We start from the raw sequence: 19,788 nt of genomic DNA, 5'->3' as shown, positions 1-19,788 counted from the left end.
AATTTAAATGGTGATTTCCTATATAGTATGTCAATCTCTATAATAACATGGGATAAGTGATCAGAGCAGGTATAGTTAGACCATATTAAGTATGAGAAAACCATGATTTGGAGATATTAAATTATTATCTGGGGTATTTATGAGAATTTGTTATTAAGTTTCTGATTTTAATTTCAGTCCAGTTAACATACAGTCTTGTATTAGTTTCAGGTGTACGATAAAGTGATTCAACAATTCTGTACATTATTATTCAGTGCTCATTAGATAAGTGCCCTCCTCACCTATTTCTCCCATTCCCCCCCACCAGCCTCCCTCTGTGTAACCATCTATTTTCTATAGTTAAGAGTCTGTGTCTTGGTTTCTCTCTCTCTCTCTCTTTCCCTTTGCTTGTTGTTTTGTATCTTAAATTCAATGTATGAGAGCAATCATATAGTATTTGTCTTTCTCTGATGGACTTATTTCTTTTTTTTTTTTTTTAAAGATTTTATTTATTTATTTGACAGAGAGAGATCACAAGTAGGCAGAGAGGCAGGCAGAGAGAGAGAGGAGGAAGCAGGCTCCCTGCTGAGCAGAGAGCCCGATGCGGGACTTGATCCCAGGATCCTGAGATCATGACCTGAGCCGAAGGCAGCAGCTTAACCCACTGAGCCACCCAGGCGCCCTGATGGACTTATTTCACTTAGCATTATATTCTCTAGCTCAATCTATTTCATAGTACTGGGAGTCCTAGCCACACTAAGCAGACAAAAAGAAATAAATAAAAGACAAAAATAAGTAAAAGGCATCCAGATTGGTAAGGAAGAAGTAAAACTTTCAATATTTCTGGATGACATGATGCTATAGAAAAATCCTAAAGACTCCACCAAAAAGTCCTAGAACCAATTCAGTAAAGTCAGTAAACCCAAGTCTCTCTGCACCCAAAGTCCTAACTACTACACCAACTCGAATTCATGACACATATGAAATATAGGCATTAAGTACACATCATTAAGTGAAAAAATCAACACATGTGAGTCTGCCACTGTCTTGTTTCTAATCTCTGAAGAATTTGCTAGGATTTTAAGTATGTTTATGTCTTTACAGTGTAGTAAAAATTTGGCCAAATAAACTATTTGCCAACCACTAGGTTGACTTTTGCCTAAAATTTATCTAGATTAGTACAGAGCCTGTGAGTGAAGATGTAGCATCATAATTTATAGATTCTTTGTGCAGACACTATGGAACAATCTGTGTGTGTGTGTCCTTAACCCTGAATACTTATACGCTCATTGTTTAATTTCCTGTCTTTTGGAAGACTTATTTGTATTGGAAATACAGTCTTCGGGCAACAGATGAACAGAAAGCAGACAGGTTAATTATATAGGATCTTGGAAGTAAATGAACACACCTGGTGTTTTGTCAGTAACTGGGAACCCTGTTCCCATGCAGTCTTTCTCCCGTACTGACTTTCTGGTCCCCACGGTTCTTTCAAAGGAGAAACTTTCCTGTTGGTAGTCTGTGATGTCCCTCTCAGGGTATTCATGCTCACTCAGCGAACCCCAAATTGCCCACCCACAGTCTTCTTGGGTTGCTGACACTCTGGATCTCAAAAAAGAGGCAGGTACCATGAGAAGTCTGCATGGCGACAAGTACCTTTCAACTTTCTTCTTCCCCTATTTGAATCTGGTCCCCAGCCTTTTCTCTCTGGGCTTCATTTTCTCTGCCTTATGCTTAGAAATGTATTCCAAAAGAAATTCAGGAGGGGAAAAAAACTCAGAGAAGTCAACATAATTTTTCCCCTAAGGAGTTTGCTGCCCTTCACGTCTTCCATTGCTCTCTGTTGCTCTCATCATCATTCTGCCACTTAAATAGGAGACCAGGGGTTAACTTTCTGCCCCTTGGCCTTTACACACTCACAATCATTACTTCATGCCCATTCTCTGAAGAGCCTCTGTGTACTGAAGTGTCTCCTAACCACAGCAAATGAATGTGAGGCAAACTCAGCGACATTCTGAGCATGGTGTGAAAATGTGATTTATCTCATTTAATCTGCTCACAACAAGGAGGGTGAAGGTCTCACTGTCCCCATTTTACAGCCTAGAAAACTGGTATAGAAAGATGAGGTAACTCGCCCAAGAGTGCGTGGCTAATAAGCAAGTGAGCCCTCCCTGAAGGACATGCAGACATCTCCGCCACTCTCCACACTGCTGGTACTTGGCATGGTTGTGGCTCTGAGGGGGATGTGGGACAAGGTGAGACATGGCCGCTGCTTGCAAACATGCAGTCTGGCTGCCCAGGTGAAGACGGTCCATGTGGAACCCACGGATGAGAGAACAGCCTACAACTGGATGCTAAATTGTGAGAAATCCTGAAGTACTTCAGACAAGATGACAAGATGACAGTTTGAGGGGACAAAACAAAGTTTCTTGAAAGCTCAGAGGACTTAAAAGGGCTTTAACAACCAGAGCAGAGGGACGCCTGGGTGGTTCAGCGGGTTAAGCCGTTGCCTTTGGCTCAGGTCATGAACTCCGAGTCCTCAGATTGGATCAAGCCCCGCATCAGGCTCTCTGCTCAGCAGGGAGCCTGCTTCCTCCTCTCTCTCTGCCTGCTTGTGATCTCTCTCAATAAATCTCTCTCAAATAAATAAATAAAATCTTAAAAAAAAAAAAAAAAAAAAAAAAACAACCAGAGCAGAAAGAAGAGTCCAGTCTATGTCAGAGGAAGTGTACTCTGAATAAAAGCACTCATTTATCTCCCTGGGTTGCAGAGAATCATCTCTGTTTTTCGTTTTTTTCTTCACATTGACTTTCCTGCCAGCAGTGTCTACTTTAGTTATTTTTTTGAATACTGTAAATCCTGTTTCTTTCATAAATTCCACCCAAGACATAAAGGGGAGGTTGTTTGTTTGTTGTGGACTTTTTTTTTTAATCCACCAAATTTAATTTTTGGTAGTTTCCTAAATACATAGAATATTTAGCTACTTGTCCTCAATTTTAAAAACTTTCTTTTCTACAGTTGTTGTGGAAGACACAGGATTGGACCATACCATTAATTTTGAATTCTGTAATTGTACACTTTTCTTATTAGCAAGATGTCAAATATTTTTCTATGAAGACAGCTTGAAAATCAGTGTCAGTTTCCAAATGATGGCCAGCTTCTAGCTCATTACTTCCCCCTTAACTGACATTAACTTGGTGAGTAAGGATTTTAAAATGTAGACACAGTGATTATTTGCTTTTATGAAGAAAACAGGGAACATGAAACCTGTTACAATCCTTCCTGTGGGGATAGTGATATTTGAATTGCTGATTGCCACGATCTCTCTAGTGACTAATGTGATAGAAAGTAATGATTAGGGCCCAAAGATAAATTTGTATCCACTCCCTGGTCAGATGTTAAAGAAGCCTCAGTTATAAATTCACGCTAATGAGGCCAATTGTACACAACAGTAAAAGAGTAAGTCATCCTGGATCAAAATATCATTTGTGAAGGAATGTTTGATCATTTTTTCCTCTAAGAATTACCCCACTCTCATTGAGATGAGAGTGTATGTATATGTATATATTTATACATATATATATGTATATATATATACATATACATATATATGTATATATTTCCTGCTTTCCAAATCCTACAGGAATGAGATGAAACTCTAATTAGGCAATTTGTAGAGATAACTGCGATACGGTAGAGAGTTGCAAACATTTCATCTCCAGCTGTTTCTGGAATGTATTGAAGGAGGAATAAAAGAAAATGTATGATCGCCCAAAATATAGACAGGATGGTATTTTCATTCATCATCTTTGTCTTCTTGGCTATCATCACAGGGAATGATTACTGATACTTGGGTTCATCTTGGAGCCTTCAGGAAGAAACACATAGGAACTAGTTTTCCCACATTTGCTCTTGGACTGAAGTAGCTACTTGAAAGTAGAGGCTATCATTCTTCCAGAAGTCAGCACTTCAATGGTGAAGAAAAATTTTAGGGATAATGGCTCTACCATAAATATTCATTCAAAAACTGATTGGTGAGCACCTTGTTGCTAGACAGTGTTCTTGGTGCTGATTCCAGTGGGGACAAGGAGAGACAAGTGCCAGAGTTAAGGATATCAGAGTTAAAGATATCACAGCATGAATGGGAGCCAAGGAAACATTTCAGTATCCATATCCTGTGGCACATAGTAGAAATAAAATAGGTGGTTTTTTGCGTATCCCAGCACACACACGCCAACACACACACACTCATTTGCATCTTCACAATGGTTATATTACTGCTTCTCATCTGTAGCCCCTAGATCACAAGATTTTTTATCAAGTGCTGTCTCTCCCTCCCAAACTGAAGCCCTTACAGGTGGCGACCACCTTACTTGTGTTCTTAATCCCAGCATATAATTTAATCCAGTATGGTTGCTGAATAAATCAGTGACTGAACAAATGAACAAGGATAGTCCAGACTTGTGATCCTTGGGTGAATGTAGCAGGTAAAGTGTACTGTGGGTGAGTCTGTCTTAAGCAACTTTTAAAATTTATTCCACACATTCCTACTGTGTGCCCACAGCATTTGGAGCTCTGCTCTGTCTTTCCTCCATGGTGTATTAGTTGTTTATGCTATGTAAGAAATGACCACAAAGTGACTTAAAATAACGTATATCAATTATCTCATGGTTTCCTTCAGATTAGGAGTCTAGGCACATCTTAGATGTTGGCCACAACTGGGTTCTCTTCTGCAGGCTGGCCTGGGCAAGGGTCAACTTCAAGTCTGGTCAGGATGTTGGCAGAATTAATTTCTTTGTGGCTGCAGGACACGTGTTAGCTTGTATTCTCAAATTCAGTGAAGAGAGCAAAACTCTAGAGTGAGTATACTAGAAAGGCAGAGTATATATCCTTGAATATCCATTACCTAATAGAACACAATCACAGGAGTGACATCTCTTCAACTTTGTTACATAATGTTGGTTGGAATCAAGCCATACAATCAACCCATACTCAGTGGCTGGGGATGATACAAGGCATGAACACCAGGAAGTGGGAATCATTTGGGTCACCATCAATCTGTCCCCCATACTTCCTCTAAGGAAGTTGTACTACACCAGATTCTGACATCCTATTTCCTCTATGACCTTAAACATAGCCACAAACTTCCCTGCCAAGGAGGCTAGACTAAATCATCAGGAATGGTTCTTTCACACCTAAGAGTCTAGGATGATTTCCTCTTAGCTCCAGTAGGATGCTCTTCATGTATGAGCTCATTGTTTCTTTGCTCTCTACCACATACCCATTTCTCCCCCAAGAAGGCTATATAACCAAAATGTACTGTATGTGACACCTTTGGGTGGCTCAGTTGGTTGAGTGTCTGCCTTTGGCTCTGGTCACGATCTCAGGGTCCTGGGATTGAGTCACACTTCCTCCTCTACCTTTCACTCCCCCTACTTGTGCACTTGCTCTTTCTCTTTCTCATGAAAAAAATCTTAAAAACAAAGCAAAACAAACTGTACTGTCTAAAGAGCGTGTGAGGGTGAGATGTGATAAACAGCTGTTAGCACACTGGCCAGTTAAGGTCTTATTTACTGTCCAGTTGCAGACCAAAAGTATCTGTTTCATCCAAGGTCTTTAGTTTGTTACAGGCAGAGCTCTCCTGGTTGACATTTCACCTTTTTATCTGACTCACACACACCATACTGTCTTGAAAGTCACACTTCATTTTCCTGAGATGATACTGCAGAGGGGAAAACGAGATCTTTCTGCAGCTGATCATTACAGTCAGCAATTACTGAGTGACAGATGAATGAACTTGCCCACTCAGTGACACCCCCCAGCTTTCTGAAGCCTGTGGGAGTGAGTCATCTGGAGACATGTTTTTCTAATTCCTAGAGGTGCCTCTTCCTTTCTGTTCACCAACATTTTTTAACCATTTAATTTATGCTATGAACCATATATATCATCTTCTTAATGACTTAAGAAGAGCTATTATTTATTGGGAAAATGCCAGTGGCTTCCATGATAATAAACATTTTGTATGTACTGCCTAATTTGAGAGTCAACGGTACCATGACAGGGTTGAATAATTTTACTAATATCATAGTGTACTAAGGCCAGATTCAAAAGTAGGATTATCTGATTCAAAGATAGCCTATGTCTGCTCTTAATACAGCCTCCCTTATTTTCATTCATACAAAAATAATAGGTACCCTCAAGATCAGATGAGCTATTTACTGCTGTTTATCCAAAAGCAGCAGGATTTTGTTGAAATCCTAAATCCAAGTCTCTCAGGAGGTGACCTTATTAAGAAATAGAGTCTTCACAGAGGTAATCAAGTAAAAGTGGTTCATTACGTGGCCCTAGTCCAATGTAACTGGTGTTCTTATCAAAAGAGGATATTTGGGCACAGAGAGAGGACTACGTGAAAGCCACGGGGAGACACCACGTCAAGATGGATGACTGAAGTGTTGCGTCTAGAAGCCAAGGAAGGCCCAAGACTGCCAGCAAACCCACAGGAGCTAGGGAGAAGAAAGAAAGGGCTCTCACATACAGGTTTCAGAGGGAGCACGGCCCTGCTGAAAGATTTTGACATGTACTCTCCAGAACTGGGAGATAACATGTTTCTGGGGTTCTGCAAGCTCCTCAGTTGGTAGTACTTTGTTACAGCAGCCCTAACAAACTAACATAGTATGCTTGTATAGTTTGCTTAGCTGCTAAGACTTCAATCTTCACATGTAGCAGGTGCTCCTCAGGACAGCGTCTGTCTTCACTCTTGATAGGCTGCTTTGAATATATTATGGGATGGGAGACCGAATTAAAAAAAAAAAAACAGCTTGTTAAAATTGCCTGTAAAATGAGGGTAACCTATGAGAATATTCAAGAAGTCAAATCCATTGGCTTTAGTATATGGTAAACCATGTTGTCCAGAGACTGTCTTCGGTGTTTCAGATCTGGCAAGATATTTCAAATATCTGTGGCTTTTTATAACATCTCTCTGGCCCAAGGTGTTTTGTTTTTCTCTAAAACATCTATAAGGGAAGTTGAATCTTTTTCAATATCCCAAAGCAGCATGTCCAATATGAGAAAACTAAAGGTCCAAAAAATGGTAGATTAACTGATTACTTATGCCTTATACGTTCCACTTGATGTCGGCTTCCTTCTTTGCAGTGTACTGATAATATCTGTTGTTGCAGTGGGATCCAGAATGTGGTTTCAGGCCATCATTTTCTGTGGAGTGGTTGAGAAAATGCCCTTTCTTTTTGTTTTGGTCAATCTTCTCTTCAGTAGATCATAAGCCTGGCAAACATTCTATTTTTCTACCTCCCACAGCAGAAGGGCCACTTGAGCCTCAAAAACAAAACGGTGGAGCAGTAATGAGGGTATTAGGTTGATAAGTTCTACCCAGCACCTGCTCCTGAGCTACCAAATAATGAATGAGCATGAATAACACATTGCGAACACAGGAGAATCTGCCTTCTTCGTATTAGGCATCAGGCAGTTTCAAAAAGGAGTTTTGTGAATGCGCTTCTCAACCGAGACCACCCACCTATGAAAACCCACATGAAAAAGGCAGAGAACGGTTCATTTGTAGGTTGACATTTAACTAGCCTGCACTGTGCTTCCAATAATTTCTATAAGGTTCAGGGTTTCATTAATATGCAACCCGCGACTTGGTCCAAATTAAATTTTACCTTACCCCCACACACATTTCAGTACAAAGCTTAAGCTTCATTCTTTCAAGTTTGGTCCCTTGTTTGTGGGTCAGGCACACAGTGCTTGCACAGAGCTTTGAAGAATAAAAACCTGGTTTTTTGTCCTCGTAGAGCTCATGGTTTAGTTGAAGAGATAGACAATGAACAAGGAACCAGATATACAAATTACCGTGTTCATTACAGATTGCCCTCAGTGCTTCTCGGGCAATAAGCAGGGATCTCAGAGAGTACGCATTTGGAGGGAAGCCTACCTGAGGCATTAGTGTGGGCCTCACAGAATCCCCAGATGTAGGTGGCGTCTGGAGCCAGACTTGCTGAACAAGCAGTTCTAAGGTGGAAATCTGTTCTCTCCTGCAGCAGAACAGTGGTCTTTGTGGTGGGAATGTGTCTGAGAAAAGGGGAGAGTGGTTCAAGCAGTGGTAAGAGAGGGGAGCTGGGGCCAGGTCACCTCACCATGTTCAAGCAAATCCTTGAGCTCAACCTTACTTCCCACTTGTACTTGACTAAAAAGATAAAGCCAGGGGCTCCTGGGTGGCTCAGTTGATTGGGCCACTGCCTTTGGCTCAGGTCATGATCCCGGAGTCCTGGGATCAAGTCCTGCATCGGACTCCTTGCTCGGTGGGGAGTCTGCTTCTCCCTCTAACTGCTCTGCCTGCTGCTCCCCCTGCTTGTGTGCTCTCTCTCTCTCTCTCTCTCTGACAAATAAATAAATCTTTAAAAAAAAAAAAAAGATAAAGCCAGTCCAGGAAAGGGAACATATTTGAATCTGTTATCACTTTTGAGGTAAGAGTGGAGGATTTTGCTATTTTCCAGAGAAATGTTAAGCAACTAAGACCGTTACCAGCCTGTAGGATAATAGAGCCCAAGGTTAGCTTAGAAATCAAGTCCTACCTCCATCCAAAGACAGAATTCCTTTCGTAACCTCCCCAACAAGAAACTGTTTTCCTAGCCTTTCAATACGTCAAAGAATGGCCACTCGCAGCCACATAAAGTAGTTCATTTCACCTTCAGACACTGCTGATTTACAGAAAGTTCTTCCTCCTGCTGACTCACAGGCAGCCTCGCGGTTGGTTCTGCTGCTGCCCATGGGAGGCTTACGTCAGACACAGCTTCTGCTTAGTTGTCCCCCACAGGCACTGCTCGTTCACCAGTGGCCTCCAGGATTGTTACTGGTCAGTGCCCTGTTCTGATTAGCCAGTGTTTGTTCCCTGTGATGTATTTTGAATATCACTTCTGGTGATAAGAAGTGAAGTCCTAACTTCTCATAATAATGGGCAACAATAGGATAGCTCCATCCTAGGCTTCTCAGGGCCCCATCTATGAAATAGGGAGAATCACTGTACTGACTTGATAAGGCTGTTGAGGTAACATAGAATACAGCACTTAAAGGCTTATCCTGGTCTCTCACATGTTGCGTTAAGTGAAATCTACCATCATTAGAACGTCACAATGATTCAGTGATAGTTGAAAACGACTATTCATCCCTTAAATACCCTCAGTTTGACATAAGTTTCTCACCATCTAGCCCTTTCTACCTGGACACTTCCTAATCATTTGTTCAATGTTTTCTGACAGTTGAACAACCACTGTGTGCAGACTACTGGACTCAGAGTTTTATCTGCCTCGTCTCACTAAACCTTCAAGGCAACCCTATAGATACTGTTACTGTCTTCAATATACACAATCAGAGGTCTCAGTCCCAGAAGGGTATTTCTCATCTTTTACTGGGGAAGCAAAAGTTTTCCTGAAGGCCCATATGGCAGAATTCCCCTTATGTCTCATTGATCATTCTGAAATGGAACAAATTGCTTTTTGCCCCAAATTGAATATGCCTCTCCTCAATTTGGTTATTTAAAAAAACAAAAAACAAAAAACAAAAAAACCCTCTCATGGCAGTTAATATGTTACAATCAGTAGATGACCACGTTTTGGTCTCTCATACTTTGTAGACAGACACTTTCCCCTCCTCAAACTAGTACATCTCCATCCGTAAAAGCACTTTGGATTGAGGGAAGATCCAGGAGATCTGAGTTCAGGCCAGTCTCCATGGCTAGGGGATTTAGTTCAGGTCCCTGATGCTGTGTCCTTGCTTCCTTGGTTACTGAACAGGGAAACATGACCTAGGTTTCTATCTGTGTGAGTCCAAATTAAGGGAAATAAATAATGGCAGTTAAAGAGCTTTGACCAATGCTTAACAGCAAGGCAGGGAGCCTTGTCATTAAACATTCTGCCTCCAAAGATTGCAAAGTTGGCTGAAAATCTCAAGTGAATGGCATGGTTTTACAGAACCGCGCTTTTTGACAGGGATGTCTGTACTACTGGGTCTATACCATCAAGATAAGCATGAGTCACCTTCTAGAAAAACAGATTTACTCCACAGTAAGACACGTGGAACTTTACATTTAAAGAGACATGGCTATATCGTAGAGTAGGCTGGAAAATATACATTATTTTCAACTCTCTAAGTTGCCCTTTCTTTACCTGCTAGGTATAACATCCACATTAGGGAGCTGTGGTTGGAAGTAAAAGATATGTCCTCTATCAAGTAGCTATCATAACATGGACAATAAATGGCAGCTCAAACCATCCTGTTACTCAGGGATAATATAGCAGTTTGACCATTTTTTCTGCCAGCTCTCCTCAAACACCTCTTCTTGTGTCTCTGTCAGGAATTTCTGATCAGTCTTCACCCTCTTTCCTCTTGAACATGAATGCCCTCCTTTTCAACATGGCAGACACTACTAACTAAGGAGTTGGCTCCATGCTTGGAACCTACTTGCTAAAAATAACCAATTGAGCAATAGTGGAAAGACCATGACATTTAAATTCCATCTGTACCATTTATGAGCTAGGAGACTGTAGAAAAGTCAGGGCCCTTAAGTCTCCTTTTTAAAATTTATTCCATTTATTTATTTATTTAGGCAAATGTGGATAGTACTGCTTTCCTTTGGTATATAAGTGATAAATCAATGAAGGAAGGTGACTTTTCAGGGAGCATCTGTGAGAAGCCTGGATGGTGCACAGAAAGTCAGGGCTCAAAGGGTTGTGAAAGGTCAGCTGAGCAGGTTAGTAGGCCTCTGCTGCACTGCCCACTTGCTGTACCACTGTCAAATGCTTATCTAGCCTCAGTGACAGCATCCACGGCACATTTTAAGATTTCATGGTAGATTATGCCAACTTTGGAAGTACCTAACTATTAAGAAGTTCTTTCTCAGATCCTGATTTGAGAGCTTATTTGTAACTCCTTCAAGTGCTCTCTACTGAAGAACGGTCCTCTTTTTTCACCTAAGGGTCATTAAGATCTGGTCCCTACCACTCTTCCCCATTATCAAAGAAACCTGTCTTGGTTGGGTGAATCTCTGCATAAGCTGCTTGGGTTGTGGGGACTGGAGGAGAGTGAGGTGCTAAGATAGGGTTCTAATGATCTAGCTTGTGTTTTGTGGAGGGTACATACACACTAAATTATTAGGGATAATGGAGGAGAAATTCAGAAGCCACAGGAGAAGACATATGAGAGAAGGAAGGCATGGGGAATGTGCTGGTGTCTTTGGTGATACTACAGGAAAAGAAACACAAATCCAAAAATAAATAACTGGGTAACATTTTCATAGATGGGAGGTTGGTAAAATCACTGTCCTCATCACCTGATTAATATATAATGGTATTGGATCTGTGTCATGAGATCACAAATAAAAGGCATTGCTATCCATGAAAAGCCATTACACCCAAAATGAATATGCAAACATTATATGTTTATATAATGCTTTATAAATAGTAGTATTTATAAATATTATATATGGAATATGTATTATGTATTATATTATTACAGAATATAATGTAATTCATATCCCCTTGAACAAACCTGTGGGAAATGCTGGACTTGAACAACAACAAAACTAAGCAGGCAGAAAGCTGCTCAAAGAGTAAATCTTAAAAATTCTCACCACAGTAAAACACAAAAGAAGAAAAAAACCCACTGTAACTATGTGTGGTGATGGGTACTAACTAGACTGATGGATGTGGTCGTTTCACAATATATATAAGTATCGGATCACTATGTCCTATACCTGAAACTAATATGTCAATTATATCTCAATTTTTAAAAATGAAATTTAAATTAAAAAGAAGAATCAGCCAGTTCATAAAAAAGGATGGACATTGTACCAGACCCGTAATGTAGGTCTGGCCGTCTTCACAGCTGCCTCCTATTCCAAACCATGCATTTCTGCTAACAATTACCTCTTCCACCCTGTCATCCCCACTTCACTTTTTTTCTTAACATACATCTGTTTATGTGACCAATAACCTTTGTGTCACATCTTAAATAGTAAACTATAGAATCGTATGTATTTTTTTCCTTCTCAAGAACTTGGGGGATAAAAACCATTAAAATGTTTCTGTATTAAAAAAAAAAGAAGAAGAAGAAGAAGAACTTGGAGAGGGTCCAGTATAAGAGCACATTATGTAACAAAGAACAAAACCCCAACTGTAGATCTCTCAGAAAGCCACAGACACTGAAGGGCTTGACTATGGTTTGGATGCATGGATTTTCTTGTCCCCTGATCTCACAATACCCCATATAGGATTGCAGGGTGAACAACTTGATCCCAGGGTAGGAGCAGGGAAGGGATGTAATTAGCCTATTAAGTTCTGCTAATGTCTTGTAAAGTCATTCAAGTGAGAATGGCAGACAGATCAGTCCCACCTTGGACCCCACTGCAGGGAGCCTTATATTTCTACGGTGTTATTTATAGTTGCCACAGTGGGCATCTGCTGATTCAGCCTTTTCTGTTTCATTGAATCCAGATGGAAGGAAGAATTTCTACAGAATGTGTGTCCCTAGAACTGCAACTTACCACCCCCCAAATTCTGTAGCCCCTCTCTGAAACTGCAGACTCTAATTGTGCAGAAATCACTTCTTCCTTACACTTACTCTAATATTCACTCAAACTTAATAAAAATGATTGATGTTTTAGTTGACCAACAGTAAATCCAGTGCATCGGGGACAGAGAGAGGGCTTTTTGTTCTGTTTTTCCTCTCTCAAGAAGAAAAGAAATACATGGCTTATTCTTCCAGAAGTCTGAGAAGACAAGGGACCAGATGCATGCATTTCTATGACAAATACTTACTTAAGCCTTTTCTTTGTTCTGGGCACTTCTACGAGCCTGGGAGTTATAGCATTGAGCAATACAGAAAAGATGTCCTTTTTCTAAGAACTTGCATTCCAGTGGGGGTAAAAATAATCATAAGTAAATAAGAAAACGATGTTAAGTGCTGCACGGAACATAAGATGGAAGTCAAGAGGTAAGGACAGTGGGGGAGGCTACTCTAAGTCGAGTGGTCAGGAAAGAACTTGGAGAAGGAGATGATGTTTTAGCAGAGACCTGAAGTGACGGGCAGTGGTGAACCAAGTGAAGATGTAGGAGAGCAGGACTGCAGGCAGAGGGGGCCATTTGTGCAGAGGGGTAAGGCGGACCAGAGCAGCTGGAGCATGGGGTGTGGCAGGGACAGGAGGCTCTCGTGTGGTGCTCAGGGCTGTTTGGGGCTAGCGTACACAGAGGCCATATGATGCCAGCAATGACGGCTTAGATTTTCTTCCCTGGGGGTTGGGAGCCAGATGATGTTGTTCAGGGAAGCTGTGTGTCATGAACACTGCCGCTCCGGAGGCTTTGTGGTCAGTGGATTATCAGGGGGCTATAGGAGAAGCAAGAAGGTACTACTAAAATACTGCAACTGTAAGATATAATGGTAGCAGTGGAAATGGTAATTATAGTTATGTTTATTGTAGCAAAATATATACAAAATAAAATCAGGTTAATGATTTGCAAGTGACAAAGTACCTGAAGTACACTCACGGCTGCTAGGCCGTCATCTCCATCCACCTCCAGAAAGTTTTCATCACCCCAAACTGAAACTCCATACTCATTAGACATCGATTACCCTTCCCTCTTCACCCCAGCCCTTGCTAACCACTATCCTGTTTTCTGTCTCTCTGAATCTGACTATTCTAAGTACCTCGTGTATGTGGAGTCATACCATGTTTGTCCCTGTGTCTGGCATATTTCACTTTGTATAATGTCTTCACAGTTCAACCATGTTGGAGCCTGCATCAGAATACCATTCCTTTTTAAAGCTGGATTCCACTGTCTGTACACACCACATTTTGTTGATCCTTCCCCCATGGATGGATAGTTGGTTTGTTTCTACTTCTTGACTACTGTGAGCAGTCCTGCTACAAATACGGATACACAGTTATCTGTTCAAGGGCCTGCCTTTCAATTCCTTTGGGTATAGATCAATAGAAAGACAATTGTGGGATCATATGTTAATTTCCATATTTAATTTTTTGAGGAACTGCCATACTGTTTTCAATAATTTTACTTCAAAGGTAAAGTTATCAAGAGTTGTTGAAGGACTGGTGTTATGAATTAAAGAAAGAATTAAGGATGATCTCAGGATGGGCCACTGGGTGGCTCAGTTGGTTAAGCATCTGACCCTTGATTTTGTCTCAGGGTCATGAGATCGACTCCTGTGTCAGGCTCCACACTGAACATGGAGGCTGCTTAAGATTTTCTCTCTCCCTCTCCCCCTGCTTGTGTGCACATTTCCTCTCTCTCCCTAAAAAAAAAAAAAAAAAAAAGAATGATCTCAAGATTTTCATTTTTACAATGGGAGAATTATGGGACCATGTACTAGGGTAAGGAATTCTGGAATAAGAGGGTTTGGGTGTTTGTGTGGAATGTGGATAAATATCAGAGCTTCTCTTTAGAACATATTATATTTATCCTGGCTGTTAGACATACAGATGGAAACATCAAGCAGAAAGCTTGATATATTATTAATCTAGAATTCCAGGGTCAGGGATACAGATTTTATACACACACACACACACACACACACACACGTGTGTGTGTGTGTGTGTGTGTGTGTGTGTGTGTATACAGATATATACAGATGTATAAATATTTATAAAATATATATAATATTTAAAATCACAGGACTAAATGAAATAACTTAAGTGGAGAGTAGTTGTATATATAACTGAGATCTGGGGAATCTCATCATTTAAAGGTTGAACCAAGAAGATATCTACAGACAAAGATTGAGGAGGAATCTCTGTGGCAGGAGGAAAACCAGGAGAATGGGGCTTTTTGCAAGCCACAAGAATAAAATAGGTCAGAAGGGAAGGAATGTTCAACCACAGAGAAGTTAAGCATGATAAATAACAGTGCACCCAGTGGATTTGGGAAGCTGGAGGTCATCAATGTACTTGACAGGAAGTTTCAGGAAGTAGAGGGGAGGGAAGCCTGGATAGAATAGCTGAGGAGAAGAATGGAAATGCTGTTTCTAGTTTCTCACCTATTAACCACTCAACCTAGAGTTGTTATTACAAAGGAAAGCAGTAAACTTGGACAACAAGTGGAGGTCACTAGGCATGAGGGAAGTTATTTCCAAGAGACTCAATCATAACATATTTCATACAAGAGAGGTAGAAAGAGAAGGTATAGAAGAAGGAATACCTAGCTGGGAGAAATCTGTGAGAAGGTGAGAAAAGACAAGATCTGGAGCCCCTGGAGAAGAGTTGACTGGGGTAGGTATAGGGACTTTTCATCTAGTATAACTGGAGGAAATGTCATAAGTATGGGTATAGAAATAAGGAGGTTGGTAGACTTCGTGGTAGATCTCTTGTCTTTGTGAAGATGGCTCAGTCTTCAGCTGAGAGGAAGGGGAAGGAATGTGGAAGAGACATGAAGGCAATGGGAAAGTGTGCAGTGCTCCTCTTGGAGAAGGGATCTCCCTATGGCTTGGAACACTGGTGCTGGCTTGAGATGTGTGGCCATGACTTTGAATGAGAAATCAATACTACTGTGACCCATTCTAGGAAAGTTCAAGAGTGTGGTGTAGGTGAAAAGAATGGGGGAGCTGGGTTTAACCAATACTGGAATTCTAATAGGTGAGTATAGTTGAAGGGGGTAAGAGAATTTAAAGATTTGTACAAGGAATTTTTTTTTAAGATTTTATTTATTTATTTGACAGACAGAGATCACAAGCAGGCAGAGAGGCAGGCAGAGAGAGAGGGGGAGGAAGCAGGCTCCCTGCAGAGCAGAGAGCCCTATGTGGGGCTCGATCCCAGGACCCTGGGATCATGACCTGAGCCGAAGGCAGAGGCTTTAAACCAGTGAGCCACCCAAGGGCCCTGTACAAGGAATGTTAACGATGGCTGTGGAAGGGAACTGAGGATATGAGTGAGAGTTGTTATGCATGAATGCAAAGTGACAGAGTTAATAATTGGTGGCCTGAGGGTGCTGCATGTGCCAGCTTGGGAGGTGGATTGGATAGAAGGTGAGGTGCATCAGGGGGTGGGCTGTTGTAACAGCAAAGGAATAATTATAGGACATAGGAGTAAGGAAACAAGAGGGGTCCAGAGACAGAAAAATAACTGTAGGTAACTCGGGGGACTGAGTGCTGGGGGAGTCGACGGAACATCCACAAGACATTGTCATCAGCAAGAATGACGGATAGCAAGAGAGAGGGAACTCATTCGTGACCTGCTGATTACATGCAAGATGTAAGAGTCCTCCGTGTATATCTTAACCAAAGAATTTTGTCAAAAATGCTAAGTGTTGTACTTTTCTGGTGCCTTTTGGTTCATAGATAAACTTCCAAGAGGTTCATAGATTAAAATCGGATTGATGTCCTTGGCTGTGGACAAGGCCTGTGGATGGTATTGCTGAAGATGACCGTACATCAGAAAGTCCTAGAAGTTTCTGTTTGTTTTCAGACAGACAGCTAGGCCTGGCCACAGAGAGTCTGACTGCCCCAGGGCTGAACTAGGACAGAGAACCCAGGGTGTTTAGAGCCCTGCCGGGTGATTCTGAACATAACCATGGGGTTAAACCATAGTATACACATAGTATAAACATAGTTCCCCTTAAGTGAAAGAAACAGCTTAGAAGTTCTCACACACTTAGTATTATTTAACCAGGCTAAAGAGATAAGGAAGTGGTGCTAAATTTCAAACCTAGAAAATGTCTACTTGTTCTATCAGGAATTTTAATATAGTACGAGGGGTTTATTTTCATGCTCTTCTGGTGAATATGTGAATAAACAATGTTAGCATACTACCGTTTACCCTGTAGTGACTTAGAAGTGACCGCATCACATTTTGGGGAAGCTGTGTACTCAGAATTTGTGTTTATACACTTTATTTTTATGTTAAAAGTCCACTTTATTTACTTATTTATTTATTTGACAGATAGAGGTCACAAGTAGGCAGAGAGGCAGGCAGAGAGAGAGGAAGAAGCAGGTTCTCTGCTGAGCAGAGAGCCCGATGCAGGGCTTGATCCCAGGACCCTGGGATCATAACCTGAGCCTAAGGCAGAGGCCTTAACACATTGAGCCATCCAGGTGCCACAAAAGTCCACTTTTTAAATATCTGTCTTATATTTTCCTCTTATTCCTTCTCTGAATTTAGTAGTAAACATGCTCATTTACCACCGTAAACCTTTTGGCATGGTTCCTTATGAACTTTTCTTACCCTCTCCATCTCAGAAAGAACTAGATTTCATTTATATTTCCTTTATTCTAGCACAGTGGTTTATCAAAGTAGTAAGTATTCAATGAATAAACGAATCTTAAGATCGAAGTAAGAAGTATCACACGAGCTCTCTGATCTCTGCATTATTCTTTAAGCTTCCAGGTGGTTTCTGGGAAAGGTAATGGATGTAATGACATGTGGCTTTGATACTTAAGAAAAATGAGACTCGATGATTTCACAGAAAGTTCCCGAACTGTCAAACCCACAGCAAGTCATTTTTCTCATCAAGCCCTCATAAACTCAGGCAAAGAAGTCATTATGCTAATCTTGCCATACCCAAGTGTCTTACCTCCCAGCAAAGCTCCATGGGACCTCCTTTTTGAAAGAAAAAAAAAAATCACTGAGGCCGGTCTCAAAGAAGGAAAAAGAGCCTAATACCTAATACCCGGTTTGCCTTGCATGGTATCTGATGGTGCATCATTAGTGCTCTGGTTTATAGCGTTAGGATTATCCTCCTTGAAGTCACTAGAAATCCTCCTGGTATCATTTAGTCATTCACTGCCTACCAGCCACTGTGAGCCTATGTAACGGAACAGGACATTAACCTAGAAACCATCACTGACCTCAGAAGTTTACGATCCAATTGGAGAAAAAATAAATATAAGCATGATAAATGCTATGATGGATGAAGTACAAGACGCAGGTCACACAGGAGGTGGCAGTGACTCAGAACTGGAAATTCAGAGAAGCCTTCCTGTAGGAAATGGCATTGGAGCTCTGAGTCGAGGGATAAATCTGCTTTTTCTGAGCCCATGGTGAGAGAGCTCTGTTTCAGGCAAAACAACAGCAGAAGGTGAGGGGATGCAGGGAGCATGGTGGGGAGGGGAAAATCCCATGTGCTTCTATGTGGCAGCAGCCCAGGAGCCGGATGATAGAAGGGACTTTATTTCATATGCGTGAGTTTGGACTGCAAAATTCTAGAAACAGTGGAATCCATCAAAGGGTTTGGGGTGGAGTTTGCAATACAGAGAGAGAGTTAGCCATAGAAACAGGCAGTCTGAAACCCTTCAACGCTCTTTTTAGCCAGTTGTACCCTGCACCAGAGAAAAATGAGCCACACATACAGGGGTTCACCGAAGAAGCCAGAATTCATGTTAGGAACCTCACAAGCAAAATAAGAAACTAGTCCAAGTTTATGAGCCTGTCCATGTACCTGCACGTTAGTGTGATGTACACATCATTCTGCTTGTAGGTCCGGGGCTTATTATTCGCTAATATTTTCAAGAAAAGAGGACCCTGACATGCTCGGTCTGTCCAAGACTAAGGTCACCTTATTCTAGGGGCATAAAAGCCACTTGACTGGGCTGAAAATGCATCCCCAAAACCTATTGCAGAATTTTATCTTTAATGGCTTTTGTGAATTTAGGCTGAAGGGCTTTAATGGTGCATTAGGGAAGGACAGTAAAACCCTGGGAAAGCAGAAGCAACAGCCCTTACAAACGGCAGAGCTGTTCTCTGCTTGATGAGTGCTGCTCACACCCATACTTGGTCGTAAGGACTCTGAAAGTGCTGTGGGCTGCTCCTCTACGCATTTACCATCAAACCACTCCCGCAGTGGTTCTTCATGGAAGAAGGTGAGTTTTGTTCTCTCCTCTGGATTTAACAATCTCATTAGTGTCTGCAAGAGGAGTCCCACGCCTTTAACTACCCCAGCAATAATATTTACTAAAGAAACTAGACGCATTAGAACATCATCCTGAAAAAGTTTCCAATTTCTGCAACTTTATAATACAACCATACTAAGTATCATCTTTTCCTCTTATTTTGTAGAGCCTTCAGTCCAGTGACACAGATGAAAAGGATAAGGAGTGTTACTATCTTATGGCAATTTAATTGCCCCGTGCCCCTAGGAGCTATACCCACATGTTTATGGGTCATAGACTACTTAAGAATTTAAGAATGTGAGCTTTCAAAGAGGAAAAAAATGAAACAAGACAAAACCAGAGAGGGAGACAAACCATAAGAGACTCTTAATCTCGGGAAAAAAAAAACTGAGGGTTGCTGGAGGGATGGGGTGGCTGGATGATGGACACTGGGGAGGGTATGTGCTATGGTGAGTGCTGTGAAGTGTGTAAGACTGATGATTCATAGATCTGTATCCCTGAAGCAAATAATATATTATATGTTAATTATTTTAAAATGTGAGCTTTCAAATGAGAGGGACTCAAGCTCAAAGCCCAGTTCTTCCTTTAACTAATTCTCTGACCTTGAGTTAAGGCGCTTAACCTCTTTAAGCCCTTGTTTGCTGATCTAGAAATTGGGGATCTTCATGGTGGCCATGTCCGAGATTCACCATGGGAACTGGAATGATGACAGGCTGGCTCATTGTTTTTACCTTACTTGGAATTCCTGTGCATTTTCACTTTTATCCTGTAGTTCTAGTTTGTTTGATTTTGAGCAACTTTTTCTTTTCTTTTCACTCCCCTAGGGATATGAAGCCTGACAATATTTTGCTCGATGAACATGGTAAGTAAATGATTTGTTTGCAATGAACATGACTTGCACATAGAAAAGCA

General features: G+C 41.2%; 1 protein-coding gene across 2 annotated transcripts in view; it reads left to right on the top strand.

Annotated features, from left to right (window-relative positions):
- STK32A (serine/threonine kinase 32A) overlaps positions 1 to 19,788 on the top strand; it is a 95,731-nt gene that overhangs the window by 36,882 nt on the left and 39,061 nt on the right. For both annotated transcript variants that reach the window (XM_044224984.1, XM_044224977.1), the window contains exon 3: positions 19,701 to 19,738. In XM_044224984.1, the coding sequence (XP_044080919.1) occupies positions 19,701 to 19,738 (38 nt within the window). The remainder of the gene's footprint in view (positions 1 to 19,700; positions 19,739 to 19,788) is intronic.

Source organism: Neovison vison, chromosome 1, assembly GCF_020171115.1.
Source record: "Neovison vison isolate M4711 chromosome 1, ASM_NN_V1, whole genome shotgun sequence".
In the NCBI taxonomy this organism is placed as follows: Eukaryota; Metazoa; Chordata; class Mammalia; order Carnivora; family Mustelidae; genus Neogale; species Neogale vison.
The sequence above is the reverse complement of the archived record's forward strand: the minus strand, read 5'-3'. Positions and strand labels throughout refer to the sequence as shown.